Genomic DNA, 23,134 nt, shown 5'->3' with positions numbered 1-23,134 from the left:
CAGTCTTCTGTGGTAAAAGGAGGGATGGACTGGAGCGCTTGTCGCTCGTACGGCATCGGCTCTGGGCTGTTGGTTCGTGTTAATGTGTTAATGTTGATGACGTGTGGGCCAATACGCAGCGCGGGTCCGACGTTTCAGTTACTGTGTGCCTGTGTGCGAGTGTAAGGCTGGAAAAGAGGGGTGGGATGCAGCGATCGTGGGACGTGGGGTCGAAAGCCGGAAAAGCCAGGGCCAATCCTCTTCCCGAAAACCAGCGCACTGCCAATCCTCTCCGTCCTCGAGCCCTTCTTCTCTCTCTGCGCCGCCTCGTCTCCCCTGCTCTCGCACCGCCGCCTTCTCTCCCCGGTCCTCGAGGTGCGCCACCACGTTCTCGATCCAGCCGGGTCGGGCGCAGGTTGTCCTCGGCGTCCGGGCCGCCATGGCTAACGGCAGAGCCCTTGGCTGGCCTTGAGATCGTCCGTCGTCGGCATCCTCGTCATCCATCCAAGCCCCAAGTCATCGACGCATCTCCACCGGTCGCCGCCTACCTCCACTCCCCCCTCCTCTCTTGCTTTATTCCCGCCGGCGGGGTGGGAGGAGCGTGTCGGGAAAAAGGGGGATGCTCGTCAGAGCGTGGGCCCCGCAGACCGCGATCCTGGCTCATCCGGCCGTGGGGGCGTTCCTGACGCACTGTGGGTCGAGCTCGCTGCTGGAGGCGGCCGTGGCCGGCACGCCGATGCTGACGTGGCCGCTGCCCGCTGGTGTTCGACCAGTTCATCGAGGAGAGGCTGGTCACGGACGTTCTCAATATCGGCGAGAAGGTGTGGGGTGGGGCGCGGAGCACGAAGGAGGAGGGGAAGGAGATGGTGCCGGCCGAGGCGGTGGCGCGGGCGGTGGCGAGGTTCTTGGAACCAGGTGGAACGGGGGAGACGGCGAGGTGCCGAGCGCAGGAGCTCGCAGTGAAGGCTCGCGCGGCCGTGTCGGAAGGCGGGTCGTCGTCCTGTGATCTGCGCAGGCTTATCGACGACCTGATGGAAACAAGGGAGGCCGTCGCCGACGGTCGGCGACACTACTACGTCACGCGCTGCTGAGATCTAGCGTCATCGTGGTATTTCCCTGTTCTTCAATCCGTTTGTAAACCCTGTAACACCGGCCGCCTAATCTGTTCTGTATTTCCCTTTGCCTACTATCCCTATGGTGTTCATCATCTCAGGGATTTGCTGGCACTGGATCCAGCGGGAGGAGATCCCTGATGCATTTGATTCTTGTGGGATTCCCACACATCTTGCAGGATCAACAGGTTATCGGCACCTTCTCGGTCCCTCTGCACCCGTGACCCAGGTCAGCTCAATCGCCTTTCTTCATAGCTGATTACTCTGTTGGATGTGGAGGTCTTCCCATGTTCCATCAGATGGCTTGCCTGGATGATGCATCCACGTTTTAATGTGCTTTATGTGGTATTGGCTGTGAGACAAAGTTGGAGGTTGATCTGATCTATAATTCAGTGTGAGTTCATTCATAGATTTGGGCTTTCTGAATGTGGATGCTTTTTCTTCTTCTGTTCGGATGTGGAATTCTGTAGACGTGATCATGCCATGAGTGACCATTGGACGATGTCTCCATGTTTTACTGCGTTTTATGTGGTGTTTGCTTTGAGATAAGGGTTGATGTCAATCTGATGTGTACCTATTCTTTGTTAATACAATCATAGGTTTGGTTCCTCTGGTGGTGGAGGATTTTTTTGTTCTATTCGGATGTGGGTTTCCGTAGACATGATCACATGATAATGCCATGAGTGACTATAGATCACTACCAAGAAGAGGCTCTAATCTTCCCTTCTGTTCTTCACTAATCTTTTCTTCTCTAATTAGCTTCACTGATATGTTGCTTTGCTGTAAGTTTATGTCTACTTAATTATAAATCTTAAGCAAAGTGAAATATGGTGGTTAAGGAGTAGTGTTTGACTGTATGTACTTCTTTCCCTTATTGTATGACCTGTGAGTGAGGTCAAGCAGCAAGAACTGGGCAGTTACTTAGCGTACCATGTCCCAATTTCCCTAATTTATCTGGGTCTTTTTAACATATTCTCCAAGTGGTGATTAATGTGCACAAAAAATCTACATTCAAATACTTTCTTTTTCAGCATACGTCTGCCAAAAGAAAATGGTTCAACAACATTTTAAATGTACCATTTGAATTTGTAGTCAATTAAAGAAGTAAAAAGAGGATTTTGTTAGTTTTGCTTTACACAGGGAAATGTCGAGAAGCATACTGTCCTATTTTTAGAGTCAGTGAATAAATGGAGTACTTGTCCACAAAAAAAATGAATACATAGGACTCTGTTATATTCTTAATCATATTCTGTCTTTTCTCAGGAGCACGACGCAAATCGAAAGACTTTTCTGTACCAGGCCAAACCAACTACTTGCATATTGAAGAAACTTCCATGCTGTTTTACATGCGACGTGGGTTCTAACAACTGATCTAGCGTATATGTTATCATAGCAGAATAAGAGCTATGATTCCATCACCGTTATCTCAGTTTGATCAAGAAACTAAAACTACCCCACACCATCCACTCATTAGTCATGAAACTCGTTATTTTATCAGACATTAGTCATGAAAGTTGCAGTCTTTCATTTTTATCATACAAAGCGCACTGATTGGTTCTCACGGAATAGCGATGCCTTTCAGTTGTTCTTGTCAGTACATCCGAGTAAGGATAACTACACACTTCTAAATTTGTCAGTACATCCAATTTCATCTTGCTGATCGCTTTGGTAATAACTAAAAACTTCTAAATTTGTCATCTTTTTGGTCTGCATAGCTGATTTCCCCTGAGGATTGTAGTAACGTTTAAACAAGTATTTACACTTCTAAACAAGTATGGAAAAAGGCGACTTGCTTGAACTGAATCAGCCATAAACCTCCCTTAAATATGTACATGTCTAAAAAACCTTTAGGTCTGCCTCCTTGTAGAAATACACAAGTATATTTGTAACACTTAGATGCTTGCCTATGTAAGCTTGCATCACAGACCAGCAAGGAGGAGGACGAAGCCCGGGTTCAGCCCTGTTGGAGTTGGCATCTGCTCACAGCAAGCTGCAGATGATGTCCGTATTTTGTTTCTTTTCTCCTGTAGCAAACACAAGCAGGTGCTGAGATAAGGCTGAATTATATTCAGATTCGTAGCTGCTTGGTAGTATATTTTAGCACTAAGTTTCTTTCAAATTCTGGGCATAATATGTGCGGAATTTCAATGTACTCCTAAAACAACAGTTGTAGCTCTTGTTCTTATGTTTCCAATGGTGCTGGTTTCACTGAAATTTGATTGGTAGTTTAGGAGTTAAGCCAGAAAAGGTGCTACTGTTTAGTAATAGCGAGTCTGTGAGAAGATCTATTTACCTATGTTCAAGCAAGTTAGAGACAGTCTTAGTCCCAATCACCTTAAATAAAGTTGTAGGGAATTCTCTGTAGGTATCTTAGAATAGTTTATTTGCTGAGATCGGTTAAGCGGTTTAAAAGCTATGAACAGAACAATGCGTGACTTAGTAACTCAGTCGAAGTTTCAGCTAAACTTAGAACTGGTTATTTAGGTTTTTTCCTTCAGGGAAATATTAATGTATTCATGAAATAGATATTTAACCTTTTTTGTATGTGAGTTGATATAACTTTTATGTGCTTTAGTAGGCGATAGCAAGGCAGTCAGACAATCTTAATTTGGGGAAATAAGATAAATAAATGAAAAGACAGGTTAGCTGACGATACAATTGAAAGAGAAAGGGATATTGATATTTTTTCGATGATGTGAACTGCAAAAGGATGCTCTTGGTGGCAGCATCCTGGGCTTCTGAAACATGCTCAGTTCAGCTGAAAGGATGTATTGCGATTATGCAGAGAGATGGAATTGTTTGAACTCCAGTGCCACCAATTGACGGCATACGAAGACACTGCCACAAGAGGTACCTTCTGTTTGTTCGTTTGTACTGCCTTGTTGGTCTCAAACTGTATGGTATTGGTTCTTTAGGAATCTCTTGAATCACCTGATAATGGATCAAAATAAGAACTCCCCACTAGAACACTGCTAGGTAGCTAACCTTTAAAATGTATGATGCAGCCAAGATATTATATTTGTTTGTCATTCTTATGTGGTTATTAATACCTGACTGTCGCAAATGCAATACCTAAAGTTCCTGGATAAACAGAAACAACACGAGTATTGTTTGGTCTGTCATAGGTTGATAGCCACACTAGCAAGGTAGTAATTGTTCTTGGCAATCATGAGCCTAACCACACAGTTCATTTTTAATATAGCTGATACAAAATGGTACACACACTAGGGGTGAAAATGCAGGTCACTTGCTTGTCATGAACACCAGAACATAAGCAGGCTGAAGGAAAAAAGCATACATTCGTGGTCATCTGTTGTTCCCAGAGAAAGAATCTTTTGTAGCGTTTAGACTCCTATGTACTATAGCTTTCCATTCATTAGCAGGCCCCAGGAAGCATTCCTAATAATGATCACCTATTTAATTATTTTGCAGGATCAACATATCTAAACAGTCTCATTTATAAATATGTATTTGGATTTATCATTGACGTTTGACAACTTGGTGCAGCATCGGTGCTTCCAGGATGAAGAATGAATGCATGTCATTCAGGGATAACTGTGGGCAATGAAATGTTGAAGGGTCCGTCTCTCACCCCACTCCATATAGACGCTTAGTTCTTCATGGCCATTGTCTCTAATGTTTTTGTTTGTAATATAGTTTGGCTTGGAAATATAAAACTCCATGCCGCCTGTCACAATTTTTCGTCGTCCGGGCAAACCCCTTCTCCATTAATTTCTTGATGTATGGTTGTGATGCAGTCTTCTAGACGAAGATGGATTTAGGCTGTGTGATTCCACAGTATGCATTGCACTTCCTTTAAGCATGAATATCTGAATGTGCACGGTGTATATTGCTCAGTCATGTTATTTTTTCTGTTTATATTTCCAGGATACATAAAGTACATGTATTGCATTAGAATATAACTTCTACTTCTGTACTATTATTTTCAGGATTTAAATGACCTTCGTTTTGTGTACGAGGTGGTTACCTGAGATTTTATTTGATTACTCTATTAGATCGTGAGCAAATTAAGACATATATATGTTGATCTTGCAGTCGAGAGCATTTCCTGTCATATTGTTGATTCTCTTACAGATCCACCACCTCAGATGGTGCTGACAAGGGTGCAAAGCAATCTTCCTTGGATCTTTGGTACCGGGTTTTAAGGAGAACATTTGGCCTCATGAAGCCCTCACTGTGGTCATTGCAGCTGTGGCTAAGGAGGATACCCGTCAGCGCCAGCTCACTGCTTGCATATGTAATCAATCTATATTTCCAACCTTTTTGTTTATGGTAAGTAGAACAACGCCTAGAAAGAATGAAAGGCCGTTTCTAATTACCTTTGCTGCATCTAACCTAACTGCCATGCCTATGTGACCACTAAAGCAAATACCATTGTTTCCTCTGCAGCGTAGTCTAGATTTAGTTTTAGTGATTTCTCAACCATTTTGTTCTTGCTGCATCTAACCTAACTGCCATGCTTTAGACTATGGTAATCTATGTGATACGCATCCTTTTGTCGTCGCGTATATTAAATGTAATCAAGGACTTCCTAATATTGATGTATCCCCTCAGTTGTATTGGTACTGCTACATATTTGTCATGACACTACCAATTATATATAGCAAATTCAAAGGTGTCTATATGATGCATCTCTACCTATGTGCCTTGCTTGTTAAAAACAATGTAAATAAGCTACAAGATAACTAAAGAAGCATGCAACATGTGGAAGAAGTGCGTGCTGTATCAAACAAAATCCATGGCCTTGCTGGCATTAGCCTCGGACCCTGCTGCCTCAATGTCTGTTTCTAATCTGAAGCAGGCTATCATGGAGATTCATGATGCAGTGGTCGCACTTCCAAACACTACAGCCACAACATCTTAGTTCCTAGAGGAAAAAGGCATGTACTCAAATGATGAAGTGCCTAATCCATTCTACAGTGAGCATTCTCATGAAGATTCAGCTGATGATTGTCATCAAGACATGGACGACGACTACGGTCACTATGTCCGATCCCCATGAGCATCATATTCAGCCTGCTGAGCTGTCTGATTGCCATGTGAAGCTGTATATGTATAGCTTCACCATTACGACTTGGTTCTGTGGCTGTTGTGTTTAGTCTCCTATGTTGGCTGTATAACATGCGAAGCTCCCTGTTTATAGCTTCGCCTTACAATTCTTTTTCATTTTTGAACTGCGCTATGGTCATGTATAAGTATGAAATCCATGTTGATGTGTTGAGACAATGTTATTTATCTATGTTGCATCTTTGCTTTTGCCCACTGTGGTTCTTCCTTTCAGTACCTTTGCTATGAACATACATTCATTTACTTTACTCTTCCAAGACTAAATCAGTGAACACAAGATGTATGTCTGCCTATCTACCTTCCTTCCTAATAGCATTGTAAATAATCTATCATAAGCTTTTTAGAACACTATGTATCATGAATAATCCATGTCTTCCAATCTATCTCTAAATATATTTATGTTTACTCTTTCAATACTTGCATTGCTCTTGGCCTTTGCGCCATTGGCGCAACGGGTCATCTAGTGCAGTATTAAGGATGATCACCATCCCGCAAGTAATTAACTAATCATGGAGTGACAAATTCAATGGGGGCACATGCGTGTCAAACAAAGACAATCATTAAATTGGTTACATTTACCTGTCGTGGCAGCAACAGCGCATCTTCTGTCCACGAAGGCACGAAGAGCGGAGCATAGTATCAATAATGAATTAATGATCTATATGATGGATGATGTACTCAATCTATACCTACCTACCTACCTAATAATAATAATAATAATAATAAGGGCTATTGTTTCTGGCGGTAAGTCATGAAAATTGCCCTCAAAGTTGCAAAGTATTTTTCACAAGGGGACCCCGCCCTGGGCCGGCCCATGCAGTAGGGACCTCCTACACTGCACTCTGCGCGCTGGGAGAGGATGCAGCGCCTGTCTGGACCGGACCATGTCTAGGTGGCCTTTTTTCAAATTTTGTTTTTCATTTTTTTCTGTTTTCATTTTTTTCTACTTTAAATAATTTGGGACCTTAAAAAGTTCCATAAAATTAAAAAAAGGGAATTTCTAAAGAAAATATTTAATAAATACTAAATATTTGTGGATGTTGAAAACAAATGTTTGCTTATTCATAAAATGTTTGAAATTTTGAAAACAAATGTTTGGGAAATAAAAAAAATTTCATGTTTTCTAAAAGTTCACGCATTAATTTTTTAATTAAATTGAAAAAATGTCGTCAATTCAAAAAATTTTCATGCATGGAAAAATGTCCTAAAAATTCAAACACTGTTCGTGACTTAAAAAATAGTTTATTCATTCATAAAATGTTCGATGATACAAAAAAGATCATGCATTTGAGAAAATGTTCATGAATTTCAAAGTTTGTTCCACCAATTTCCAAAAAAATGTTCGTCAATTCTAGAAATGTTTGCGATTCAAGAAAATTGTTTTAAAAAATGTTCACAATTTCATTTTTTTGCAAATAATATAAAATGTTCATGAATTCAAAAAATGCTCGTGATTTTAGAAAATGTTCAAAAAATATAAAAAATTCATGAATTTGAAAAATGTTCATGATTTCAAATATGTTTACGAGTTTGAAAAAATGTTCATGATTTCAAAAATTGTTCATCATTTCACAAAATTGTGAGTGATAGTGTATCTCGGTGATGCAGCAAAATATGGTCATGGCTATTGGAAATTAGTTTTCTCTTCTTTCCCATTGCAACGCACGGGCCCTTTTACTAGTTTTGCTAAAGTAATCCAAAGTAACCCAACTTGGTTAGTACTTTGCACCCATGATATACGTTTGTGTGGCTAAATGCCAGCAAAAAAGGTACACCAAGTTGCGCCAACGTCATACGCCACAAGGTAGCTCATTCATTAGTATAATGACCAACGGGGTGCCTTCGCGAGCATGAATCAACGACACTAACTCGCCGCTCTCTACACCTACTTTAAAACCGCCGTCGTCTAGAATCGAGACAAGTTCCGGGTCCGTAAAGGCATTCAAAATCTTAAAGGAGGGTGAGGGATTACCTGAGGTTTCGAGATTCTTCTCCGCAAGACGAAGCTGCGCACTCTCCATGGAAGAAAGCTCACCCAACTGGGCCTTGGCCCGAGCACTTGGCGCGCGCTGGGCCACTGGAGAAGCTCGAGAGCGCCGTGCCTTGGCCGAGACGCCCGCGGAGCCCGGAGCCGCCTGCAGGTCCACGCATGCTGGCGCAGTTGGCGATGGAAGGGAGAGCACCGCAGCGTTGGCCGAGGACTTGCGACCCGACGTCTTCTTGGGAGCGCGCCCGGAGCCCCCCGCACTGCGACGGCTTGACAACGGGGTGTGCATGGATGGTTCATTGAGCACCACACCCGTGTCGGAGCCCAGCAAACTGGGGGAGGCCGAAGCACCCGAAAGCATGGGGCCAGCACCAGCCCGCTCCTTGGAACCAGACTGGTCAAAAGCCCCCAGCAACGCGAGCGCTGGTGTCGGACTGCTCCCAGCCGTGTCCGCCGTCGCAAGAGCACCCGGTGCCACCACTTCTCTGTCCTCCTCTAGCGCGAGGGAAGTGAGACCCAACTTGTCCCAAGTCTCAGTATCAATCGACGTGTCCGGCATGCTGTCCTCATTCTCCTCATCACGGCAGGCCATCTCCACATCTTGCTGGTGGCTGCCAACTGCGGTGACCGGCCCTCCCTGAGCCATGGTCGAACCCTGCGGCAGGCCAGGCGCACCCCCGGTCCCTGAACCCGGCTGGCCCTGATTGTTGCTAGGGCGAGGAGGGGCCTTGTCAGAGCCAGACGCCACAGAACCCTCGCCCGAGTGCTTCGGGAGTCTTTCCACCTCCACCTTGATGTCAAATCCCTCATGGTTGAACCACACTTGCACGTATCCATTCATCTTGTCCGGAGCTTTGCATCCAAACTTCATCCTCACCGGTCCCATCCGGATGAGGGAGAGCTCGTCCACCACAATGGGCCTGCCCAACATCTTCATTCCTTCCATCAGGCGATCAACACGCCGGTGCTTCTTGGGGATACCGTGGAGATGGAGCCACACCTTCGGCATGGAGAGGGGCACAATGGTCTCCTGGATAGACTCGCGGACCTGCACTGTAATATCGTTGATAGGGAGAAACAGTTTACCACTTGACTTAGCCATGTGCAACAGATCCGCAGAAGGGAAGATAACCACAAAATCGTCATCCCCCACTTGAGAGACCTGCCAGTCCCAGTCACCCGCAAACATGTGCTTCAGCTCCTGCTTGAGCACACGCAGCGACAGCCTCCCTGGCTCCGCTGACAGAATGGCCCCATTAGCAGCCTGGAGATCATAGCCCTCAGTTTCCTCTTCCTGGAGATTAACAGTTTACCATTTGGCCGCAGCTGCCGCGTTGGCTAAGGCCAGGGAGGCCTCTGCCACGGCGCTGGTCGTCTCTGACCCTGTTGGGTCTGCTGTATTGGCGAGTGGGAACGCTGATGCCAGGGAGGTGGAGGCTACCCCCTCGACAAGTCGTGCCCCAGCTAAAAAACGAGTGGCAAAACCGGTGACATCCAGGGGGAGGGGGCGCCTTCGCAACCGTATTATTTAGATGCGCTACCTTTTTTGGAACATTCGGGGGTGCGGCCACGTTGGTCGTCGGAACCAGCTTAAAGAATACATTGCTAGGGAGCGCATTGACGTGGTTGCGCTTCAGGAGGCGATTAAAGCTGATTTCACGTATAGAGATTTGGCTGCCTACGATCCTCTTCATCGTTTTATTTGGGGCTGGGTGCCGTCTGTAGGCCACTCAGGTGGTCTCCTTTTGGGATGTAACAGTGATGTATGCGATGTTGTAAACTGGGATGTGGGCGCGTTTTTCATTTCAGTCACGATTAAACACAGGATCTCACTTGCTTCATGGGCAATTGTTTGCGTTTACGGCCCGGCTGACCACTCTAGGGCGGCTAATTTCTTGGGAGAAATTCAAAGCTTGGTTGGGGCTAAGCAAGACGCCAATGTCCCCATTGTCCTTGGGGGTGATTTTAACCTTATCCGTTCGGGAGCGGATAAGAATAATCCTAATATTGACTGGCCTAGAGTGAACTTGTTCAATAATACGATTGCTTCATGCGCCCTGCGCGAGATCGCTAGGACTGGCGCTAGATTCACGTGCAACTGTCTCCGGTGCGTAGTGTCCTCGACCGGGTGTTTGTGACCTCCGACTGGGAAGTGTTATTCCCCATGTGTACGCTGGTTGCGGAAACGTGTATTGGGTCGGATCATGTGCCACTGATCCTAGCCTCGGGGGAGGATCGGATCAAGCGCAGCCCCCGCTTTTTCTTTGAAACTGGGTGGTTTGAGATAGAGGGCTTCGGGCCCTTGCTCATGGCGCGCTGGGAGCGTGCCAGAGCTGAGGTCGGCTGCTCCAGGGGTCCCTTGGACACTTGGATCGCGGCGGCTGGGACCCTTCGGGGTTTCCTTCGTGGGTGGGGTGCAAACCATGGGAGCGAAGCGAAGCGCGCTAGGGAAGCTATTATTGCTGAAATCAAAGCCCTAGACGTACAAGCTGATTCCAGACCCTTTCGGGAAGCCGAATGGGCCCACCGTTATGCTCTTGAGAATCAGGTGCTCGCCATTCTTAGGGAGGAGGAGGAATATTGGGGCCGTCAGGGCGGCGTCAAGTGGGTTACCAAGGGCGATGCGAATACGGGATATTTCCACGCCTTTGCCAACGGTTGTAAACGGAAGTGCTCGATTTTGAGACTTCAATCTGATCAAGGGCTGTTGGTTAGTCAGGCTGACATCGTGGCACATATCTATGACTTCTTTCTCAATCTGTTGGGAACAGATGAGGAAAAGCACCTCCAGCTTCGGGCAGACTTCTGGGGGGAAGAAGGCCGCGTGTCTCAAGCCGAAAATGACCTCTTGGCTTTGACTTTCTCCACGGAGGAGATCGACGAAGCCGTGGGTGCAATGAAGATTGACACGGCGCCTGGCCCGGACGGCTGGCCGGTCGTGTTTTTCCGACGCTTCTGGCCGATGTTTAAAGACCTTTTCTACGGGATTATCAATGGGTTTGCGCTAGGTATGGTAGATGTTTCTCGCCTTAACTATGGCGTGATTAGCCTTATTCCCAAAGTCAAAGGGGCCGACACTATCAAGCAGTATCGCCCTATCACTCTCATTAACGTACCTTTCAAGATATGCTCAAAGGCGTATGCGACCAGACTTGCACCGGTCGCGCAGCGCGTTATCAACCGTAGTCAGCCTGGCTTTCTCAAAGGTCGCAACATTCTCGAAGGGCCGATAGTGTTGCAGAAGACCATCCATGAGGTTAAACGCACCGGGCAACAGGCCGTGCTCCTAAAGCTCGACTTTGAGAAAGCATATGATCGCGTGAACTGGGAGTTCATCCGCGAGGTGCTGACTCGGAAGGGATTCGAGTCAGGCTTTCTTCACCGCATCATGCATCTGGTCTCGGGTGGCCAGATCGCGGTGTCGATCAACGGAGAGGTTGGGAACTTCTTCCGCAAGAAACGAGGTCTCAGGTAAGGGGATCCCTCCTCGCCCCTGATTTTTAACTTCGTTGCGGACGCCCTATCAGCCATGATCCATAAGCCTAAGGACGCCGGACACATCCGCGGGGTGGTTTCTCACCTTATTCCGGGTGGTCTCACCCACCTCCAATATGCGGACGACACCTTGTTGCTCTTTGAGCCTGATGATCATAGCGTAGCCTCGGTCAAACTTATCCTCCTCGCTTTCGAAATCATCTCTGGTCTTAAGATCAATTTCCTTAAGAGCGAGGTAATAGCCATTGGGATGGATCCTATGCTCGCTTCTCGAGTAGCCAATCTACTTAATTGTAAGCTAGGGAGCTTTCCAATTAAGTATTTGGGCCTGCCTATTTCGGATAAACACATCTCCATTCTGGAATGGGAGCCCTTGTATGGCAAGGTGTCAAATAGGGTTAGCCCCTGGCGCGGTCGCTTCCTCTCCTCGGCGGCCAGACTAATACTAACTAACTCTAGCCTGTCTTCCCCCCCGTTGTTCACGATGGGCATGTTCTTGCTGGCTGATGGGGTTCATGCCAGGCTTGATACGCCCCGATCCAAGTTCTTTTGGGAAGGAACGGGGATCAAAAAGAAGTATCACCTAATCAAATGGGCCGCGCTCTGTCGCCCTAAGAAATTTGGAGGACTTGGGATTCTTAATTCGAAGCTAATGAATGTCGCTCTCCTAACCAAGTGGATTTGGAAACTCTCCCAAAACGAGCAAGGGCTCTGGGCGGATATTCTTCGCGCCAAATACTTCCCAGATGGGAATTTTCTAACTTCCAAAGCTAAGGGATCAACTTTTTGGAATGGGATCCAGAAAGTTATGCCGGCATTCACTTTAGGAGCCAAGCTTTGTGTCAACAACAGGTCCTCAACACGGTTTTGGTTGGACCACTGGTTTGGCTCGGAACCCTTGTGGAAAAGCCATTCCTTAGCTTATCGGCTTGCTACTAGCGTTGATATCCTAGTGGCAGATGCGCTGCGCACCAGCCCGCCTGCGGTCTCCTTCAAAAGACCCCTGCTCAATAACGAACGAGCCTGTTGGGACGGGCTCGTAGCTGATCTGGAGGGAGTGAACCTTCGTCCTGAGGCCGACTCGGTTTCCTGGGCTCTCTCGCGCTCGGGGAAGTTTACCGTCCAATCCTTGTACAGCAAACTGACCGAGGGGCCGACCCTGGACATAGCTAGGGGGCTATGGAAAGCTTCCATTCCCTTAAAGATCAAAATTTTCCTGTGGCAGATGTTTCGCGATCGCCTTCCCTCCTCCAATAATATCGCCCGTAGGAATGGACCCTCCGACGGCTCTTGCGTGCTATGTGGTCAACATGAAGATGCCAACCACATATTTTTCAACTGTCACCTCGCTCGCTTTGCCTGGAGTGCGGTTAGGGAGGCTTTCGGTCAGAACTGGAATCCCCGCTCAGCCTTGGACCTGCGCGCTTTGCTAGTCGCTCATAGGGGTGGTTTCGGCCGTATCTTATGGCGCTGCGTGGGAGCTTTGCTATGGTCCATTTGGACCACTCGCAATAAGATGACTATCGAGCACAAATTTCCTTCTCACCCGACTGACATTATTTTCAAATGCCACTTATTTCTTTAGACATGGACGGCGTTGGGGAAACGGCGTGATGCGGATCGGATGACGAAGGCTATGGAGCGGATTCGGATGATCCAGATTGATGCCCGCCACTAGCCTGCCGTAGGTTCTGACCTATTGGACCGGCCTATTGCTTTATGTAGTTTATCTTCCACCTGCAGGCTTCGGCTGGTTGCATGTATCGTACTTTGGCTACGGCCGTTTTATCTTTGTTGTTATGTGTTGAACCTGTTGGATTCTGCCTTATGTGGGCTTTATTAATTTAAAGCCGGACGTCTCCGGCGTCTTCGTTCTAAAAAACCAACGGGGTGCCACGTGCACCAATCTTCAACCATCGAGGCCTACAACAGGGCGACCCCGGGTCGCCAATGCTTTTCATCTCGATCATGGAGCAGCTTCAAAGGCTGTTTGAGCTAGCATCTACACGTGGATTACTTGACTCACTTGACAGGACAAGGATGAGTCAATGACTGTCAATCTTTGTAGATGATGTAATGATATTTATCAAACCAAAGGAGTTTGAGCTTCTCCTTCGCTCGGCTAGGTTAGGGATGTTTGGGGAGGCATATGGCTGTGTGTGAACCTAACAAACAGTGCAGCCATGACTATGATGCTCATATGAGGAGAGAGTATTAACAACGAACACACTGGGCCGCCCGATCGGACGAGGAAGGTTACGAGTATAGATACTGTTAGTTACTGAGCTCGACCGATTTTTCCACAACTAAAACATGTTTGTGAGGGGGGAAATCAATCGCAACTGACGTAGCTTTTTTTTAGGCAAGCAAAACCGATGTAGCTTTGCCGCCGTTGTGTACTGCCAGATGGGCCCACTGGCCGGTAAACTACATGGGCGTTTGCTATTCTATTGTCTGTTACCCATCCCTTTGCATTTCCCTTCCCCGATTGATTACACCGCCCGCTCTTGTATATAAAAGAAAAGTGACTGTGCCTCTCACCGCCTTTCTCTTGAACATTGCTGGGATTTTATTTTTTATTTTTTGCGTGTGACGGCTAGATCTATAGTAGAAATATTGAGCTTCATTATTTTTGTAGTTCTTTGGGGACTGTGGGGTTGCTGAGAGCCCCACATGTAAGGTTGTGTGTTGTTTAGTTTTATTCTCTCCTTTTTTTTCACATTTAATTCATGAGCGTTTGTTAAAATTTGAGAATATTAAGGAGCAAATATTTTTGAAACATACTTTTCTATATTCATTAATATTTATTAAATTCATAGATATTTAAAAGTTGTGTATCAATCTTGAAGTTTGTGCGTATTTTAATATTTGAAGATTTATTTAATTTGCAAAAAAAATTGAAATCCATGAAAATATTTTAGATTCATGGATGTTTTCTAAAATTCATCAGCTTTAAATTAAAAATATTTTTAAAATCCTTGAACATCTTTTAGTTAAACTACTTTTTCAAATAAAAATAAGATCCATTTTTTCTGAGCTAGCAGTGAGGCGAGCGGTGTAAATTGAATTATTTTTTTCAAATAGAAAAAGAGCAACTTTTTTGAGCTAGCAGTGGAGCGAGCAGGAAAAAAAGCTAAGTGGACGAGAAGCTCCTCCACACACTGCGGAGATTGCACGCTCTAAAGAAGCTGTAGATTATGCTTAAGCTAGACATCTCCAAAGCATTTGACTCCATACAACGGCCATTCGTACCGGTGGTGATGAACATAATGGGTTTTGGCCCTAAGTGGATGTCGTGGATATGTGGATTACTGGCTAGCTCATCCATGAGGATAATGACCAACGGGGCGTGCCAGGTGCACCGATCTTAAACTATGGAGGCCTACAACAGGGTTTCCCTTTGTCACCAATGCTTTTCATCTTAATCATGGAGCGGCTTCAAAGGTTGTTTGAGCTAGCATCTACAAGTGGATTACTTGACTCACTTGCCAGGATTGGAATGAGTCAACGACTGTCAATCTTTGCAGATGATGTAATGATATTCATCAAACCAAAGGAGCCTGAGCTTCTCCTCTGCTCGGCCATGCTAGAGATGTTTGGTGAGACATCTGGCTGCGTGTGAACCTGATGAAGAGTGCACCATGACTATCAGATGCTCAGATGAGGAGAGTGTATTAACAATGAGCACACTGGGCCACCCGATCGGACGAGGAAGGTCACAAGTATCTCGTATTAATCACGAATTGGTTTCATCGCCATGGATTCTATCCTCGCAACCTCAATCACAGCACTACATCTATAGTGTTTTGGCCGAAGCCCCTAACTACCGTCCCAAGTCAGACACACACTCTGCTATTTGAAACAGCTCGCTACAACCCGATCAACGGGCCTAGACTTGGCCTGCAAGCCACTGGGGAACATTGGGTCGAGGAGTGGGCCTAGTTTGAGCCTACAAGCCACCGAGGAACATTGCGTCAACGAGTGGGCATAGCACAAGTTGAACCCCTTCCTTCCTGCTCGTTGTTTGGTTCTTCAGTGATGCCAACAGCAACAGGAGTGCCGACATACATGTCGCATCGCATGGCCGGGCGCATCCGTGGGCACGGACTGGACACGCCTCATATTTCCCTCTCCACATCTTCGTATCTTATATCCGGCACCTTATAGCCATACTATACATGCAACATGAGCTACTCTACGTGATCAAATAACGGGCAACAAAATTGGTTGCAGACGGACATAAACAAACTTGACATCATTCAAAAGATCATCTGAGTTCGCCGCCGGACAAGTTCTTAAACATCAATAACTAAAAACGATATAAACATAGGAGGAGGAGCGGGATCACCACTTCCGTGCTGGGCCTTTGCCTTTTCCGGTCACCGGTGTAGCTGTAGGCGACGTGGCTGGTGGAGGATCTTGGTCATCATTGGAGGAGGTAGAGTTGTCGTCGGAGTCAGAGTTAGACGAGACGATCAGCCCCTTCATCTGACGGGCGGCCTTGTCCTACTGCCGCTTCAACTTGGCAAGCTAAGCTGCCTCCGCCGCTGCCTCCTTCGCCTCCCGCTCTGACTGCTCTATGGATAGCCGGAGCGCCTTTGCATTCTTCCGCCGGAGGCGGCGAGCGTCCGTCTCTACTGTCATGGGTGACCAGCGATAGACCCATGCGAGCATCCACTCGTCCTCGCCGGGCTCTGCCGGCATCCCGCGGCGACGGCGCACTGGACGGTCTGCTGCCTCACTCTCCCTTTCCCGCGTGCCTCTCGTTGTGGGTGGCGCGTGCCTCTGATTCCAGAGTGCGCATGCGGGACGGCAGCGCGGACACTAGCACCCACTGCTGCCCGCTCGGAGGAGCGGCCGGCGGGGGAAGGGGACGGCAACGGGGTGGTGCGGACAGCGCTGTCCTGCTAGAGCTGAGCGCGGACCGGGAGGGTCCAGCTCCGGCGTCCGCGCTGCGCCGGCCCAGGAGCTGCGGCGACGCTGCATATCCTGAGCAGCCCCTGGTGTCCACCTTGGACCGGTCCAAGGTAATGTGGAGGGTCATCTGATTGTAGTCGAGGTCGGAGCTGGAGTGGCTGCCAGAGCTTGACATTGCATCGGATTGGATCGGAATGTAGGAGGGGAGAGATAAGAACGAGTGAGAGAGGCGAGTGATGTGAGCTAGGGTTCGGAGCTGGAAGCCGGATTGGGGATTTTGTGGGATAGCTGTGGGGTAGGTGGTGGCCCGGACCTGTCAGGCGGGGCCGGCCGGACATGCCCGGGCCGCCCCATACCCGCCTTAGATTTGGGTCAGATATGAGGAGCATCGGACGGCCTGAGCGTTTGAGGCCGGTTTGAGATGCCCGGGTGGATCGATTTTTTATGAACCGTCAGTGACCCATCCGCCCGCCCGGGTGTTTGAGAAGCGTTTAGGGTGCCCGGCTGCTGTAGATGCTCTAAGTCCACCAGCGACCTGGTAAGTCGTCGATGTGCTGTATGTAACAAGCAACATGTAATAAGAAGAGGAATTAAGCCAACATGTAATAAGATGAATTAAGGCAAGTTGTGCTATAACTAGGGCTGGACGAAAAGCTCGAAGCTCGCGAGCATAATGAGCGCTCGATAGTTCGACTCGTTTAAGCTCGTGCTCGTTAGTTAATAAAACAAGCCGAACAATATTTTTTGCTCGTTAAGATTAACGAGCTTAATAAGCGAGCAAATGAGTTTCACAAGCTAACTCGCTTAGCTTGCTATTTTTCAAAGCTTGACATGAGAGCCCTAGTTCAAATTAGCCCACTAACAAAAGAGTTGTTAGTTAGCCCAGCCTAGGGGCCTACCAGCCCAGCCCACTTCGGCACTTCTTCTAGACCTAGGAGCTAGCCGACAGAAGACCATAGAGTCAACCAGGAGCCAGCCACCAGGAACCAAACGTCCTTATTTAATTTATGTTGTTGTGAATTTTGATGGAATCATGAGATTCTTCTATGTTGTTTATTACCTTAACGTTTTTGTTTAATTTAATTCTATTGTGAATTTTTTATGGGATCATTGTTAGAGTTGTGTCAAATATTGTGTACACGGTAGGTTATAGTTGGACTCTGAGTAGTATTGTGTTTACATAGGATATGAAGTCGTGTCCTAGTAGGACACTTGTATCCTAGGCCTCTCATATATAGCGGGGTAGACACACGATGTAACCTATGCCAGCATAATAGCACAGGCGCGCAAGGGGGAGCCGGCGGCGTGTGCTGGCGCCCGGGTGGCCGGTGTGCGGTATTGTGACGGTGTCACGGGGAGGAGCGCCCATAGTGAGGCCCCAGGGATGTAGCCATATCGGTGAACCTCGTTAACAAATCTCGGTGTCGTGCTCGTGTGATTGCTTGGTCCTCGGATGATCGACGGTATGCCTCGAATTTATTCTAACAATCATGGAATTCTTCTTTGTTGTTTATTTCCTTAACGAGCACTCGTGAACACTCATGAGCATAACGAGCCCATTACGAACCAAGCCGAACAGAGGTTTTAGCTTGTTAATATTAATGAGCTTAATGATAACGAGCTGAACGAGCCGAGCGACTCGTTCATCCAGCCCTAGCTATAACAAGCTCCATTTGTAAAAAGAAAAAAGAAGTTGTCAACTTCTAATCTTCTAATCCAACCAGCAGTCGTGAAGAACGCGCAGACGGAGTCATGAAGAATGCTCAGAGCGAGTCGTGAACAATACCCAAAGCCACCATCCACGTACCATTACCATATTAGAGGAGAAGGTAAGGATCGTAACCGCAGCTGCCGCCACAATTTTGGCCAGTGGCCGATTGTGAAAGACGTGCATGCATGCTCCACATCTCTAATACACTGAAGAATGATGTGTGTGTTGGTTTAGTACGCCACCATTACCATTTGGAGGAGAAGAATAATGATCAACCAGCCTGTGGAATGAACCGCGTTGTTGCCTTCCTATTTTGTTGAGCACACATCACATGCATCCGCCTATGGATGTTCAGTACGCCACAATCCAAGTAGAGAATTTCTTCTAGCAGTGAGGCACCAGCTCATCGATCTGGCTGTACCAGGTAAAGAAATAGTAGTACTAGTATGACCTAGGACAACATCAGTTTCCATGATACATGTATAGGAGTAGTGTCATACTCATGTTGCATCGCACTCACACGACCTAGGACAACATCAGTTTTCATGCTACATGTAGTGATAAAAAATATATTTTATTGTTCATGATAGATCTAGTGATTTATATATTTGCTAGCTAGTGTGGATGTTCCGACGACCCAGGAGAACATCAGTTTAATTTCATGATACATGTAGCTAGGAGTGGTGATAAAAAAACACATTTATTCTTCATGATCAATGTAGTAGTCATACAAATTTGCTAGCTAGCGTGGATAATGATCAACCAGCAAATTTGCTAGGAGTGGTGATAATGGTCAACCGGCCTGTGGAATGAATCGCGTTGTTGCCTTCCTATTTTGTTGAGCACACATCACATGCATGCATCCGCATATGGATGCTGAGTACGCTACAATCCACCATCAGCAGAAGATAACAAGGATCGTAACCGCACCTGCCGCCACCATTTTGGACAGTGGCCGGTTGTGAAAGACCGTGCATGCGTGCTCCACATCTATAATACACTGAAGAATTATGTGTATTTTGGTTTAGTACGCCACCATTACCGTTTGGAGGAGAAGAAGATAATGATCAGCCAGCCTGTGGAAATGAATCGCGTTGTTGCCTTCCTATTTTGTTGAGCACACATCACATGCATGCATCCGCCTATGGATGTTCAGTACGCTACAATCCACCATCAGCTAGCAGCTTATTTCCAACTACAGAGAATTTCTACCACGGCTAAATCAGTCTACCCGCGTACAGTCACCGATGACAGGAGGCTGGCTGCCACCGATCGATGCTATAAATACCCCCTGCCCGAGCTGCATCCCGTCTCCAACATAACACACACTGACAGAGGCACAGAGGTGTACAATGGGGTCGGGAAACGCAATCAAGGTCCTCCAAGCGGCGGTGCTGCTTCTGGTGGTCTGTGGCGGGTCGGCGTCCGTACCGGCGACGCCCTCGGGCAACCATCCCGCGATTCCGGCCTCGGATGCTGGCCATGGTGCTGCCTTCGAGGGACAGGCAGCCGGAGGTAAGCATGCATGCCACGCTGTTACGTTACGTTCATATATATATAGAGTAGTTTTCATCTCATGGTAGATCTGATGTAGTGATATAAATTTGCAAGCTAGTGTGGATGTTCACACGACCTAGGACAACATCAGTTTTCTTGATACATGCAGTGATAAAAAAATATATTTTTATTGTTCATGATAGATCTAGTGATATATATATTTGCTAGCTAGTGTGGATATTCCTACGACCTAGGAGAACGTCAGTTTAATTTCATGATACATGTTGGAGTGGTGATAAAAAAAAGAACATTTATTGTTCATGATCGATGCAGTAGTGGTACAAATTTGCTAGCTAGCGTGGATGTTCCTACGACCCTAGGAGAAGATCAATTTTCATGACACATGTACTAGTGATAAAAAAGGAAAAACGTTCACTGTTCATGATAGACGTACTAGTGATATAAATTTGCTAGCTAGCATGGATGTTCCTGCATGCGACCTAGGAGAAGATCAATGTTCATGACACATGTGCTAGTGATTAAAAAAACATTTGTTGTTCATGATAGATGTTCGTTTGACCTAGGAGAAGATCAATTTTCATGACACATGTATTAGTAGTGATAAAAAAATTGTTTGTCGTTCATGATAGATGTAGCAGTGATGTAAATTTGCTTGCTAGCATGGATGTTCCTGCGACCTAGGAGAAGATCAATTTTCATGACACATGTACTAGTGATAAAAAAGGAAAGACATTCACTGTTCATGATAGATGTAGTAGTGATATAAATTTGCTAGCTTGTGTGGATGTTCATACGACCTAGGAGAACATCAGTTTTCATGATACACATATCAGAGTAGTGATAATTTTTTTTATTGTTCATGATATATGTGGTAGTGATATAAATTTGCTAACTAGTGGTGGATGCTCATACGACCTAGGAGATTTTTTTGTCATGATATATGTAGTGATAAAGAAACAACATTTTATTGTTCATGATAGATGTATATAGTGATATAAATTTGGTGGCATGGATGTTTAAAATTAAAACGGTAGGACTTAAGACAAGTTTAATAGGACTTGATCCGCGATGGAGGGAGTGGCCTAGGATGACAATTTTCATATGATCTTTGATGAAATTTGTCAATTTATAAATAAAAAAGTTTATCTAAGTCAAGCTTGTTAAGTTTATAGGAAAATATAAATCAATTTAGACAAAACCCATAGGAAAATATAAATCAGTTCATAGGAAAATAAAAATATATATTATGAGAAGCAACGTTCATGATATTTATTTTTATTTTGCAAAGAAGAAAAAACATCGTTCATGACAGTGATATTGACTTCGTAGCTAGTGTAGATGTTGATATTTTTCTTTGTATGGTCAGATTCAAAATGGTTTGACTTGAAGAAAAGTTTAATAGGCATTATTATGTTTAATATAAACTTAATTAGTGTTCAGCACCGTTCTATCTCTGGATGAAGCGAGTATGGCGAGGTGCTTACTTTATTAGGTTATTAATACTCTATAAGGGATGCGGATGAATTAACTTAGGCTAACTTATCCTCATATGCGTTTTGCAGTTGCGAATCCCCAGATCTTGGCTGTCGACTTCCAGGTGGGAGCCGACTCGTACGAGGCATCTTTCCAGAGCTTGCACGTGGCCTTACAGGCGAACACAGTGCCCGTGGAAGGGCACTATATCCTACCGAAAGAAACTCCCAAGCCTCAGATGTGGATCAACCTGACTCTCAAAGGCGAAGCGGCAAGGCCACCTGCCCTGTTGTTGAGATCCGATAATGTCTATCTCCTCGGCTTCATTGCCGCAGATGGAACAGCGTTCTGCACCAAGGGCAAAAAGAAGATCTTCCCGGTCGATTGCACGGAGCTGCCCTTCGAGGACAGCTATGGAGGTCTCACTAACAGACGTGAGAAGGAGGATCTTAACGGGCTACTGGAGGCGGTGAGTCTCGGGAAGTCGGAGGCCCAAGCCGCAGCAGATGCACTCGCGCGGTTCAAGCATGGAACGACCTCGCCTGAGGTGGCTAGGAAATCTTTGCTCGCCTTCACACTTATGATACCCGAGGCGCAGCGCTTCCACTCCATCGGCAACAAAATGAAGACTGACTGGCTAAAATCAAGCCACCTCACGGAGGATCAGGTAAAGCTCATTTTTATGTGGCGGGTTCTCTCGGTCCTTTGGTGCCGTGGGGACAACCCCCCTGATGGCGAATGGAGCAAAGCCAAGGACAGGCTCAAGGCTCTTAATATCAAGAGCCGAGCTGACGTGTCGCGAGCCCTCGACATGGTCAAGAACGAGGGCCGCTGCTCCGACCTCAGGAAAGAGAAGCCACCCGCATGAGTTTGTGGAACACTGGGTCGTATTGATGATGTAACACGACTAGCATTTGCCTACCTGCGTGGTTAATACTAAAATAAAATAAAGTACTCCATGTGTGTGCGTGTCTGTACACTGGGTCATCATGTAAAGCATGAAATGATTGAGAGAAAAACTTGTGTTCATTGATTCCCAATAGTGGGTATCTAAACAAGGGTTGATGCCTGTTGAAGGAATCGTTAAAATGAGAAGCGCCTGTAATAGGCGTCACTTTACATTAGCCTGCATGCACCTTATCACACGTCGGTGTCTCCTGGCCGGATGCGGTGGCTAGCTCAATTCTGTGGCTGAAAGGTTCTGTCCATGGCCACTTCCTCCTGTCTGCCTACTCTGGCGTGCACCAATCCTATGTGGCCAAGGCACGCACGCCCCTTTCCCTTCCTCACTCTGAATTCCTTCCTTGTTTTAAGCACTTTTACCCTGTTCGATTGATTCATGGCATGCCTGAAACCTGAGTGTGAATGTTTGCAATTTAATTCACAGAAAATCAAAAGGCGAACTCACAAGGGGGGTCAATTTCAAACCTCTACTGATACATATGGGCAGCTTACAACACTGTTAACCGATTAGACAAAGATGAGATACCAGTATACGATGATCAATCCGAATGAGCTCGAGATAACTCTACTATTGATGTTGTGTTTTATGTCTGGTAACAGCTAGAAATATTTACATCTATTGTCTGAGTAGTTTCATTTGATGGAAATATCCAATGTGGCATTGACATACTTGATGTACTGTGGCTGCTATTGAAGCTCTTGCGGTGAATAATTACAGAGATGAAACGCGGATGCAGGACATGCATAAATCTATTTTTTGGTATAAAATCTTCCTTGGCTAAAGTTTTTGTTGGAGAAGTTAATTGATATAGTTCTTCGATATGTTGAAGAAATTATGTTATGCCATACTTCCTCCTGACAAATCCCCTTTTTTCGTCAAGGTGTCAAATT

General features: G+C 46.2%; 1 protein-coding gene and 1 pseudogene across 2 annotated transcripts; both read left to right on the top strand.

The window, feature by feature from the left end:
• The first annotated feature begins 211 nt into the window (after positions 1-211).
• Positions 212-6,368, top strand: LOC125507748 (UDP-glycosyltransferase 73C5-like; annotated as a pseudogene). Its single transcript, XR_007282965.2, has 3 exons — positions 212-1,087; positions 1,193-3,941; positions 4,599-6,368. The product of XR_007282965.2 is annotated as a UDP-glycosyltransferase 73C5-like (transcript).
• Positions 6,369-19,604: 13,236 nt separating this feature from the next.
• On the top strand, positions 19,605-22,404 carry LOC125555567 (protein synthesis inhibitor II-like). Its single transcript, XM_048718476.2, has 2 exons — positions 19,605-19,804; positions 21,370-22,404. The coding sequence occupies exons 1-2, from the start codon at positions 19,642-19,644 to the stop codon at positions 22,146-22,148; spliced, it is 942 nt and encodes a 313-aa protein (XP_048574433.2). The 5' UTR covers positions 19,605-19,641; the 3' UTR covers positions 22,149-22,404.
• The last annotated feature ends 730 nt before the right edge of the window (positions 22,405-23,134 follow it).

This window comes from Triticum urartu, chromosome 5A, assembly GCF_056163025.1.
Source record: "Triticum urartu cultivar PI428250 chromosome 5A, HENAU_Tu73, whole genome shotgun sequence".
NCBI lineage: Eukaryota > Viridiplantae > Streptophyta > Magnoliopsida > Poales > Poaceae > Triticum > Triticum urartu.
Note: the sequence above shows the minus strand (reverse complement) of the source record. Positions and strands in the feature narration are given on the sequence as shown.